At 35.8% G+C, this 12925-nt stretch overlaps 1 protein-coding gene across 4 annotated transcripts in view; it reads left to right on the forward strand.

The window, feature by feature from the left end:
- Positions 1 to 12925, forward strand: part of LRBA (LPS responsive beige-like anchor protein) — a 366577-nt gene that overhangs the window by 35374 nt on the left and 318278 nt on the right. For all 4 annotated transcript variants that reach the window (XM_041479868.1, XM_041479849.1, XM_041479878.1 and 1 more), the window contains exons 3-8: positions 6722 to 6953; positions 7081 to 7181; positions 9409 to 9504; positions 11467 to 11588; positions 11694 to 11820; positions 12601 to 12720. In XM_041479868.1, coding sequence (XP_041335802.1) covers positions 6722 to 6953; positions 7081 to 7181; positions 9409 to 9504; positions 11467 to 11588; positions 11694 to 11820; positions 12601 to 12720 — 798 coding nt within the window. The remainder of the gene's footprint in view (positions 1 to 6721; positions 6954 to 7080; positions 7182 to 9408; positions 9505 to 11466; positions 11589 to 11693; positions 11821 to 12600; positions 12721 to 12925) is intronic.

Consider the following 12925-nt stretch of genomic DNA (forward strand, 5'->3'; position numbering starts at 1 on the left):
CGGGATTTGAAATAAAGCTCTGTGGTGCAGCCTCCTCAGGTGCAAAAGACCTTTATGCCGAGTGTTGTGTGTCAGATAAAATCTGGTAGGGAATCAGTTTTATCCTGTCTTCTGTTTCCCCATCTGAACTTTTCCAATGGCTGCAGGCTTGCTGGGTATTATCCACAGTTTGGTCAGTGACATTGTGGGCCCCTGGGACTTGTGTTTTTTGTTCTTGGCAATCATTTGTGTATCAGCTGTCCCACCTCTTGATGGGGCAGTAAAGACTGGGAGAAGGGAAAAATTCCTTATATCGGACTTGTTTATGCCTTTCATCTTTGGAATCTGTTGTTGAATTTCTGGAAGACAGAGGCACAGTGCATGGTAGTGTCCAAGAGTCATAGAATGGTTTGGTTGGAAGGGGCCTTAAAGATCATCTAGCATGGAATGCTGTAGCTGTTTTGAGTTCAAGCATGGTGTTTTTGATTTGAACTGTTTGTGCTAAGATCCCTTTTTGAATGGAAACCAAACTGATAATTGCAGAATTTTTTTTTTTCCTGTTTGTGTATGATAGAATTTAACTTTGCTAATAATTTCACTTTAAACTGGTGTTGTTCCCTTTATAAGATACTGATTTTCAGATTTTGGTATGTACTTAAAAGGTATTTAATGGCTCTTTCTAAAGTAGATTAAACACAAAAAGTATAAAATTTGCAATTCATAGACCTGTTTCCCAGCCCCTGTGTTTAAAAATGTTGTGTATAGCTAATTCTTCCTTGCATTGCTCTGTTTTCTGGGCCTTCAGCTGCATGCTACAAACTGAACTAATCATGTTAGCGAACTAATTTAACATAAAAATGCTTGTGAGTAGAGTGAAAATACTAGATTATTAGCTAGGGTAAATAAAGAATCATTGATTATAGCATAATTGTATTTTAAAATTGTTTACCCCCCCCATTCTCTTGGGAAGGAAAAACTCATACACCAAAAGGATTCTTCAGATGTACTGTACCTTCATGGTCAAGAATTTTGCTTTTTTGAATTTGTTATTTTCACTGAGAGAGTAATTTTCATGTATGCATAGCTAAGTGCATTTTTAAAGAAAAGTTTTAATGAGTTGGTTTATGTCTCAGATGAACTGGGTAGGAGATATTTGCCAGTAATTTCCTGGGTAAATTGTATGTCCTCTGTAGTTAGCTTCTGCGAAGTTGATGAAACTCTGGTTTTATAGAATCCAGTGCTTAAATGTAAACTTCTGCTACTTGGAAGTTTTATCCTCTCTTACTTCCTCGAGATACGGTTTTTTTTCTTCATTGTGATGAAGCATGCTGATATAAGCTGCTGGTAGAGGTGTGTGGAGGAGGAAGAGAATGATACAGTGCTGAGACACTGTCTTAAAAATGTGTGATTCTGGGCTAATGGTTTCAAATACAACATTAGGTGGCAGCAATAGACTCTTAACACCTTGTGGATGTCTGTTGAATTTACATTTAGGCAGTTTTCCAAATGACAGACAGACTTGAAAAAAAATTATTTTAATGCAAAACATTTATATTACACCCCTTTGAAGGGAAGCAATAGGAATGTTTTTTTCCTGAATGATCCAGCTTTGATTATAGTTAAGAACAGTGTTGAACAGAATCCCATAGAAGCATCAAGTTTAAAGTGGGTGCAATGCTGTTGTGCAATGCCACTTTTGATATGCCTGGTTTAAAATGGACTTCTCATTTGCCAGGTAAATGAAGTTGTAGGCTTTGTTATAAACTTGGCAATAAGAGAGAAAGCAACTAATTAAGGAGATTTTTTTTTTTCCTTTCTTACCATCCTTTTTGCTTTAGAAGGTAGGTTAGTTCTGTTAGTATTCTATTTTTTTTTTTTTTTTTTTTCCCTCAAAGCTTGGCAGTACATAAAACAGTATTTGTGCACAAATGTGGTGTAACTGTAGGATGGTGATGGATGGTGGAGATTGGTGACTTCAGCCTGAGGTATCAGCAGGACACGTTTGTGATTTTCTGCAAAAATTACCTGTTTGTTCTTTTATGTTTTGTTGCTTTGTTGTTGTTTGGGGTTTTTTTGGGTAATTTCTGGTTTTGTTTGAAAATGGGAGAAACCTATTTCCAATGGGAGAAACCAAGGTGAAATTAGAGCAAGATTCAAGAGGAGTCTTCTGCTTACTGAAGTGATTGGAACAGAATCTTTCCTTCTGTGAAAGAGTCACTGGTCACTTGCGCATTCATGCTCTCACTTTAAACTTTGAGCCAAGGTAGCAAATGACCTTAAATCATCTGCGTCTTGATAGAAAGTGTGACCTCACTTTTCTTGAGTGTGTCTTTCCACAGTTCTTTGTGTTTTCTCTAGTTTTCTACTGCATTATGGTACACTAGCAATATAATGAAGAAAAAAGTGGACATCCAGGCTTCTTCTGCCCCTTTCTTGCCCTCCCTCTTAACCTCTCTGGACCTAAGCCCTGTTTCACTGACTTGACATTAATGCTAATGTCACTATTTGATGTACTTATCCAAACTATCCAAAGTATTTGCCTTTCCTGCCAAATCTTCTTAGGACTCAGATTTTAATGTTCTCACCTCCAGGTGTTCTGTTAGTGGTGGAAAAGAATGCATGGAAATTAGTTTGTCTGAGTTACCTTTTGCAATGGTTTTTGTCTTGTGTTCTGTAGAAGCATTTCCGAATCACAACCATCTTTTTATCACATCATGAATGTGTATCATGGTGCTGACTTTTCCTACTTATTGTGTGCCCTTGGAATTTGACCAACTTGGAATCATACATGATCCTATGAGATTCTTACTCTAGAGAGATTTTAATTCTTACGTTTCCCATATCTTTGGCATTTATTTTTGATGATCAATAATTTTCAATCAGGTAAATTCAATGAATCTCTGAATATGTCAAATATGTTTCTGAGTATGGGAAAGGGGAAAATGGAGTCAGGGAGGTGGTTTATTTCTTTGGTGGAAGAAAGGAATAAACATAGGCAAAGAGTATTATAAATGTCCAGCTTTGCAGGTTCTTATTAAGCATAAACTTAAAAAATTTTCACTTAGATTGAGCCAGCCTGTTTGACTGCATTTTTTTTTTTCTTCATGGGGTAAGTGCTCATACTTCTTGTTTTGGACACACTAAAGAAACAATTCTGATATTACAAAATAATAATCTTGAGGAAAAGGGGGAGGTCATAGTTTAGTTAACAGTCCTTCATCTTGGCTTTGAGGAGCAAAGCAAGTACTTCCTTCATCTGTGGCTTATCTAACAACCAGAAGGATGAGGAAACTTTATAGAAGTGAGGACTTTTTCTGGGGGTTTGAGAAAAACATGTGAAGATCCAGCCCTGTAGTTCTCCCAAGTATAGCCAATTTGTCTTTTCCCGGAGAAATGCTGATTTTGGACTTGGTTTCTTCTTTTTGTGTTATAGGTCATTGAAATAATTTTTCTTGGGTTGTCTTGCAAGCTTTCTAAATATTTTATATCTGTTAATGGGAGAAATAATTTAGATTAGATTAATAATCCAGATCATGTCCTTTCAGGAAAAGTGGAGCTTGACTGTTTAGTCTGAGATATTTTGTGTATGCAGTAGTTTGGTAGATGCTCACCCAAACATTGAAGCATTTCTTTCGTATCTCACATCACTTCATTGCAAAGAAAGGTTAAGTGTGTTTAAATTGTTTTTGATTTTATTTAGAAGTGTTGTAGTGCTATTTTATACTAAAAATTAGTGCTACTTTGTTGACTTCTCATTAGTTTAATTGCCTAAGAGGGGAAAAAATATACTTTCTGCACGTGTATTCAAAAATTGCTATATTCTCCATGTTCTCAATCAGCTAAATGTAGAACTATTTTACTAAGAAGCTTGAGCTATTGGTTTAGTAAATATATATTTTTGAAGGTGGATATAACTGGCAAAATCCAAAATTTGTGAGGATGTATTTGAATACTGCCCTTTAAAACTATTCCTGTAAGCTTGTACTTAATTCTACATGCTGAAGAAAGAAAACGTTATGCCACCCTGTGGGTTGCTATAAAGATTGTTTATGCAGCTCAGCATAGGACTTAAAATACATTGAATTGGAGAATTTTGAAAAATGTACTGTGCGACACAGGAGACCAAATCATGCTAAAGTGCAAGGAAAGACTATACATCAGTTCAAAGGCTACATTATTCAAAAAAATACAACCATAAAAAAGGTAATAAGATTACATTCTCACACTTCATGGCTAGTGAGGTGCATTAAGCTGCTCAGATATTCATAACTTACTGTGACATTTGGGAAGATTACATTTTGCTGTGCACAGCCATTACTGCAGCTCAGATAATAACTAGCCAATGCATGGACCTGGATTATGATCCCTGTCATTGGAAACAAATTTGTGTTTTGAAGGTTGATCAGTTTCAAATCACCATTAGAAAGGGTTAATATGACTTAGTGTACGGGTGTGTGTGCCTGTGTGTGCCTGTGTGTATCTAACAGATGTGCATACATATTGTACATCAGCTGCACCCTGCCTTGGGTATTCTGCTTTCCCTGGCAATTTTTTTTGTCCTCACTTCCCTCACAGGAAGTGCTAAAATGGTAATTATTTTTTACCATAGCATATTATTCCTAGAACGTCCTTCCTGAAATGCTTATGTTTGCAGATGAGATTGGAAACCTAATTTGACAGCTTCCTGGATGGGTGGGTTCTGATAATAGTGTATGTAGCCAAAAATGAAAGATTGGTGGTGTAGACTATAGGGTGAAGGTAAGGTCACCTCCAGTAGCTGTATGTAGTTTTTGAGTGATAATTGATGGTTGGCTGATAGTTAAAACCAAATGCATAAAGAGTTGAATTTCTTGTTAAGAATTAGCAGGTGGTTTGTGGCCAGAATTTAATCTTCAGCTGTTCTGTCTCTACACAGAATGCAATATTTTCTTTGTTTCTTACCTTGATTTTAAGAAGAGCATTCTTGAGGAATGCTTCAGTTTTGTAGAGGATAAATTCAGTGAAATAAAGTATAACTCTGTTTATGTATTTTACATTTTCAAATGCTCTGTTGAGAGTTTTCTTTAAGGGAGGGTGTATATTTTTCTTCACATTTGTTTTGAGATAATTCTGTGTCAATTCATTCTGCCTAGCATACCCTGCAGAGCTTTCTTGAGTTAGGCTTCTGTTCCATCTTTTGGAAGGGGAAAACTAAAGCTTGGAGGATGGTACTGATTTGATGGATTTGTTTCAGTTGACAGCATGAGTTGATATAGAGAAGCTGGAAATATAACTCAAGTCACCCCATTCAGTTCTTGCTGTTTTCTGAGATATTATGGAAGCATCTGATAGTAAATTGCATAATTATTTTTCATGACCCAGAGAGGAGAAAATGGAAAAGTGTAAATTACTGTTTAGAAATCGTTGCCATGTGATATTGTCTATTCTGTCAAAAGAGCAGCAACTTTCTCTGCTTCCTGTGATGTTTGGCATTACTGACTTATTCCCAGAAGTCCAAAGATGGCTTCTTCAAAGTGGCAAGGTTTAGACACTTGAGGAAAATGTATGGTAATTTCAGTGGTTAATGAAGAGTGTATATTCTGTTCTGTAAGTTGTTCTTTGGATCCTGACTAGCTGAGAGAAGCTGTTGGAACTAATATGGAAGCAAGTTAGGATTTTAGGGCAGTTTTGACATGGTATGACTTCAGCAGGTGACAGTACTGAAGCTGTTAATGGCCAAAACCTGTCAAAGAGCATTGCCACATAGGACAGAAATAATAACACAAACTTGCAGAAGTGAGAACGAGCTGAAATATTTTTAATCATGAGTCCATTTTGATAATTTGAGTCAATGATACCTGAATTCTTGTTTGTATGCTGGTATATAATGGTTATTTTGGTAAGCATGGCACATTTTTAAGGTTAATACAGCTCTAAAGTCAAGAGAACTTTAAAGAGTGGATGGAGGGAGTTGGTATAAATGAGTTAACTTAGTACAATGCATTTTGCCTCCAGCCGGAATTTTTGTTTTATTAAGTATGCAAGTGAGAGTGGAGCAGATTATATCCACAGGCATATGTGGCCTGTTACTCAGTGTATGTTTAAACAAAACTTCCCTCTAGGAGACCTGAAATATTACAGGATTCAAGTATCATAGCCAAATCACAGCCAAAGGCTTAGAACGGTGCTGCTGTTCCACATGCCTGCAAATACAGCAAGCCTTTGCTTCCTTTGAGTACCTGGGACTGCTAATGAACCTGGCAGTTAATTCTTAACCACCTTTAGTCATTGGAATGTCTCATAAGTGTTTATAAGTGGCAATATTTCTGATGTGCATCAGTTCCTTTTGGCTAGAATTGCCCTCTTAATGGAGATTTGTTAAGCAAATGTGAAGGAAAGCTTTTAGGGTGACTCCAGGTCATTTAAGATATCTTGCCTGCTTTGTTGGGCTCACCTGTTTTAGAACACTCACTTGGTGTCTTCACTTTTCAGCTCAACTTGGGACATCTCTGTCCTAAACTACTCAAATGTTTCTCTGCAGCAATTGTCTGATAATAGTTGACACCTTAAGAGCACCTTTGTAACTCAACAGATCTTGAAACAGAAGAAAAATAAGATGGTACATTGATATTGGCCTCATTATTATGTTTTTTCCCCTTTGATAGTTTTTTTTCTCACAGAATGAATAACTTCAGGCATAGGGTAATGCTTTGATACAGTTGCCTTAAGCTCTTTTTTTTTTAAAAATATTTATCTCTGAAAGCTCGTCGGGGGCCAGTTTGACTTGGAAATGAACTTTATCATCCAAGAAGGAGAGGGCATCACCTGCATGGTTGACTTACTGGATAAGTGTGACATCACCTGCCAGGCTGAGGTTTGGAGCATGTTCACAGCAATCCTGAAGAAAAGCATACGGAATCTGCAGGCCTGCACAGAAGTGGGGCTCGTGGAACAAGTGCTCAGGAGGATCGACAGAGCTGACAACATGATTGCGGGTACAGCCTCCCCCAGTGTGGGACTCAAACTGTGCTGCTTCTCATGGACACAGTTATTAATTAGATGATAAAAATTTGACTCTGTATTTTATTAAGCACTTACATCGCTGTTCTTTCTGCTTTTCAGATCTCTTAGTGGACATGCTCGGTGTGTTGGCTAGCTATAACCTGACAGTTCGAGAGCTGAAGTTATTCTTCAGCAAGCTGCAAGGAGAAAAAGGGAGATGGGTAAAAGAAAACACGAAACTGAAACAATTTTTATGGTGTTGCTTTTGTTTTTCCTAATTTTCACAAGTTAAGACTGTTCCAAAAAACTTAATGATAAACAAATTTTGAATGTACCAAAAAATATAGAGAGCTTTCTTGTATTGTATAAAGAATCTTTTTACCTGAAAGCAATTAAAATACAGAGAGTAGAATAGTGATGAAGTTAAATTTTTTTCCTGAACCTGTAGACTATATTGGTCTTTTTGAACACTTGTGAGTAATAAGGTGACTCTTAAGTGTTTTTATGCACATAATTTTTTGTTTTTGATTCCAGCTATGTGAAATTGAAGGACAAAGGCGTAGGGTTATTTTTTTTTTTTAACTAGAAGAGAGAAATAAATAAAAAATGCCTACAGAGACAGTTCTGTTTGCTCCCATTGTCACATTGCTGTACTTTACCTGAAGATTAAAAAAAATTATCCTGTTAGGGAAGTGAAAACTTTGGCAGAAATTGAACTGAAGGAAATAAGTCCCAATGAAAAATGGTATAATTTATTCTCTTGTTCCTGTGTGTAATAGAAAGGGACCCTTTTACATCTGAGAAACCACCTTCCCTAAAGTAAAAATGCCTGTGTTGTAGAGGCCACTTGATAAAGTTTTCTCCAACACACCGTTGTTGTTTCACTGGACTTGGGAACTATTTTAACAATCATTTTACCTGCTTTGAATTTAAATTCAGTTCCTGTTATTTCTAAATACTCTGGCTAGTGTATGGGAGAGGTAGCAGTCTCTCTGTTGATTTCAAATAATTAAAAAAAATAGTATACCATATAAAAGCAAGTATGCACACATAATACTGCAGACTTTAAAAGGACCTTTGAAATAAATAACTCTGGAGATCTTAACCTCCTTAAAGAAAAATACTCTAAACTTTATAGATGGTTTAAACTTAATAATTGAACATGGAGAGTATATTTAACTGTAGGTGAAATAAAGTTGTCTCTGTAACATTAACTTTTTCATTTCCTGTCTCCCTGCTATTTGCATTTAATTTCCTTTTCTTATTAAAGACCAAAAACAGGGGAAAGCAAGAGAAAAATGCCACAGCTGGATTGCCAAGGAGTTGTACAGCTCCATAAATCTTAAAATCAGCAGAACTGAAAAGACACCAAGTATTTTGCTGCAACACAATTTACCTGGTCGAATTCTATAGCACTGCAGACATCGAAGTCACTTTCAGCATTTCCTCCTCAGTTTAACTCAGATTTTTGAAGCACTGCTTAGCTGACTCCAACTTTGGTACATTTGAAATACTTGTGATGGATCATGCAATGCTCCAGCATCATGCATAGTTTTCAGAGGGTAACTGTTAACCGCAGGGTGAAAAAGAGCAATTTCAGGAAAATATCAGGATTACAAAATTGTAGTTTAAAAATAGATCTGCCAGAAAGATATGGTGTGGTGAAAGACAGCATACAAAATTTTCCTGTCACTATGATCAGTATTTGCTGTTCTCCTATTGTTGTGAGCTCATACATTTGATTTGGAGTTTATAGTTGCAGACTATTATAATAAGATCAACGGGATATGGGTGGTGGAGAAGTGTTAAGTATTCACACTGAGCACTCAGATTTGATGCTGCAAAATGCCCTTGGGACTTGAATCTTTCTCCATGGACTTATGTGAAAGTAAAAACCAAATCAGTTTAATCTAATGTATGATGGTTGTCCTGATGAAAATAGTCCTTCTGCTGATCTTCCTTCTCCCTTTTGCTAGCTATTCCCTGTTTCCCTTATGCTGGCACATGTTTCACACAGCCACTTCCCCGAACAGCTGTAATTAAAAATTGGTTTGCATTTGTTTTCTCTAAGTTAGTTTTCATCTGGACCAGCTGATTTTCTTTAGCTTACAGCGAAGTCATACAGAGAGCTGATGGGAGTGAACAGACAGTGGCAGGATCAACATTCAGGGTCAGTTTAGTTTATGCTGGGTGAATATGGGTCTGGCCCTCAAGTCCTTTGTGAAGTTACCTAATTAAGTTTAATTCAGTGCATCTACTGTATATTGTGTGAAGGTATACATGACTGTTAATGTTGTTTTATTGAGAGTGCTGAGTGTCTCAGTAGGGTATTATTCAACCATGTGCAAAGTTTTAAAATGTGTTGGAATTTGCTTTTTGTGTGCACAGTCTTTTCTTTCTTGGAGGTTTGTTTTACTTATTTACAAATGTAATAATTCTCTTTGTCAGCCACCACATGCTGGGAAATTACTGTCTGTGTTAAAACATATGCCTCAGAAATATGGACCTGATGCCTTCTTCAACTTCCCAGGAAAAAGTGCTGCAGTATGTAGATATTTTACATTTCTTGTTTTTTTGCTCACTGTTCTATTAAGGCCCTTGGTTATTTTCATTTGTGGTGTTCTTTGTCTCATCTGTAGTTGTCATAGAGTTTTAACCAAATTTTTTTCTCTGCCTAACACCTACACTAGTGCCTGAATAAATCGTGTTTATAATAGATGTCACTACAGAAGGACAAACTCTATTACATAAACAATGGATACAAATTAGGCTGCTTTTTTGTGTTTTGTTGGTTTCTTTTCAGACTGGTTCAGTTAAATCATGTTGCAAGGAGATTATACCTGCTTTTCACTCTAGATGCTTAGGAGAAATGTTTGAGAAAGCATTGATCCTAGATATTTATAGGCTGAATAATACTGAAAAAGATTAAATTTAGCAACAATTAGACTTTTTGTAATTGTTCCTGTGACTCATTTCTAAGTTCTGTGGTGTTCACTTGAAAAAGAATTTGAAACTAAATAGACAGTTGGAAAACCCTGTGCAGAATCTTCTGATGGAATTCAAGTATGTCAACACTTTTGCTTCTACAATTGTAGAATGAAAAATTATGTTAAAAATTTCATGCTTAATTCAGAATAAGGTTTGAATAAGATTTATCAGATGATTCTTTCCAGTTTTCTTCACATAAACCCATTAGCTTTCTGCCTTGGAGGCTTGAGATTGAATTTCACCAACTTGATGACATAATGAATTATTTTTTTGAATGAAAACCTTGGAGACTGAAAAATGCCGACTACTAGAAAACTGCTCCTGCAGTTTTGTCATATGCATCAGAACTTGGCAATAGGCAGACATGTTTGTGTTCGTTTTGGTTTGGTTTTCTATTTAACTTCTGCTTTAACTTCTGTTAATTATGTTGATTTCTTGAACCATATTTTATGATATTGGGGTGATTCAGTAACCTTTATGTAGGTATTTTTATATATATTTAAATTATGAAGTTTAAGAAATTAGTTATTTACTATAATTACTCTGTGATCCATTGTGAGTTAAGTCAAGAGATAATGCTATCAATTCCCAGGAGTTAGGTGCAAAGATATGGAGGCTGGTTAGTTAGCTGATATACAGGAGTATTTATAGCATTTTGTGTGGACAGGAGTAGCTGAATGGAGCATGGGAACATAATAACAAGTCTGGAGACACTTGAGTTCTTTGATGTTTTTTTATTCATTGATATTGATCATCTGGGTGGCATCTTTGATCAGAGGTTATGGCAATCTTAATTGAAGTGTGTATTCCAAATCTGGGCTGCACACCAACAGAAAGTTAATAGTAATGCTAAAAAACCCAACCAACTGAAAAACTCCAAAAAATAAACCCCAGCTGTTTGAAACAAAGGATTCTGCTGCATGGTTTGTAACTCAAGGGCTTTGCACTAAAAACACAATATTTGATATTGTGTTTTTATTTGATTTTGTCTGGTGGAGATTGCATTGTGTTTCATTTGAGGAAGTTAGAAATTCTGTGTTATACTCACTGGAAGCCTACTTAAATATGAATTTCAGGAGAGAAAATAATTTATTAAGTGAAATGTGACCAGCTTTCCCTGTATGATCAGTTATTTTCCTGAATACCAACACTATGAAAATGAAACTGATTATTTTGTCAGGTTACCATAAAACCAAACCAATCTGAATTTGCATTTTGAGAAGTTATTCCATAAGGCTTTCACTAAAGTGTTTAAATTTTGAAACATAGGTTACTATTAATAATCTTTTTTTGAGGTATAAAGGTCATTTTTTAAATATTTAGGTTAATAAAATATTGTAACAATCAAGTACAAAGAGAACAGAAGTTAGGCCAGATTTTTTTTTCTTCAGTATAGAGGAGGTGTATACATTTGCAGTATGCTCTGTTTATCAGCATATATTTGAAGAGTGTATCTTAAGCTGCACAATTTTACTGTTGTGCTGATCTTTCTGCATGAATAACTTTTGCTTTCTTCAGGCTATTGCCTTACCTCCTATAGCCAAGTGGCCATACCAGAATGGATTTACTTTCCACACTTGGCTAAGAATGGATCCTGTAAATAATATTAATGTGGATAAGGATAAGCCTTATTTATATTGGTGAGTATTATGTAAAGCTGATATTGCTAAAGTTCAGTTTCTATTAATTGTTCAACGATTTCTGTATCCATCTGTGTATGTGCTGATTTTGTTCTGATTTGTCAGTTTTCGAACAAACAAAGGACTTGGTTATTCTGCTCACTTTGTTGGAGGCTGCTTGATTGTAACGTCCATAAAATCCAAGGGAAAAGGTTTCCAGCACTGTGTAAAATTTGATTTCAAGCCACAAAAGGTGAGTGAAAATGATAAAATCATTCAAACATGTTTCAGAAGTCTAAAATTGTAGCCTTGGTGTCTGTATTATAGCTGTTGATTAATCTCATTTTTTCTGTAGAAAAATAGTTACACAGGAATGAGCAAAACAAATATGTGTTCTGAATTCTTATTTCTTTTTAATTTTACAACTAAAACATGAGTTGATTTTATTCCTGGTGTTCAAGGCTGACTTGCCTATTAGGTAGTGTTATGTCATGTTGGATGTTCCCTTTTTAACTTATATATCTGACTAACGTTTCTGGAATTGATGTAAACATCTTGTGGGAGAACAGGCCTTCTCAGGAATTCCTTATCAGTAATCCCTTGCTGTAAATATGGATTCTGTTTGTGATAATTGGACGTGCAGAGCCTTTGAGAGGCTTTAGTCTGGAGCCATCCTTGCTCTGTGGAATGGCATTTGTAGTAGTCCATCCTGCTTAAGAGTAGCTCAGTTTAGAAATTATTTACAGAGTAGTTTCAGTGTAAATTTGGTTCAGCATTGTCATAAAGATTTTTGGAGTTATATGCCATAAATACCTTTTAAGCTTCTGTGTGGAAAGAATGGCATATTATTCTTTGACATAGCAATGCAAGAAGACTCACCAGTGACTTATTAATCTTTTCTACTTAAAATACATCTTTCAGTCTTAATTTAATTCACATAAAGAGTTGAATTTGTTCTTCCAAGCCCCACTTGAATGCTTATGCTACTCCCAAGTGTTTATAGAGTTATATCAATTGTTTTTTTATTGTTCAGTGGTACATGGTGACTATAGTGCACATCTATAACCGCTGGAAGAACAGTGAACTCCGGTGTTATGTGAACGGGGAACTGGCATCTTATGGGGAAATAACATGGTTTGTCAACACCAGTGATGTGAGTAATCCCTGCACACTGTCTACAGCTGATCATCTTGATGCATTGCATAGATACTCTTTGACATTTTATTCATAAGCCTCCCCCATTTTATGCATTTTTAAAAAATGTTGAAATAAAAAATGGTAACATTTTGGTAGAGGAATAAATAGTGGTCTTATGCATCTCAGAACATAATACTTCTTTCTGTTGAGGCCCTTAAGTA

This window comes from Pyrgilauda ruficollis, unplaced genomic scaffold, assembly GCF_017590135.1.
Source record: "Pyrgilauda ruficollis isolate IOZ18807 unplaced genomic scaffold, ASM1759013v1 scaffold114, whole genome shotgun sequence".
NCBI lineage: Eukaryota > Metazoa > Chordata > Aves > Passeriformes > Passeridae > Pyrgilauda > Pyrgilauda ruficollis.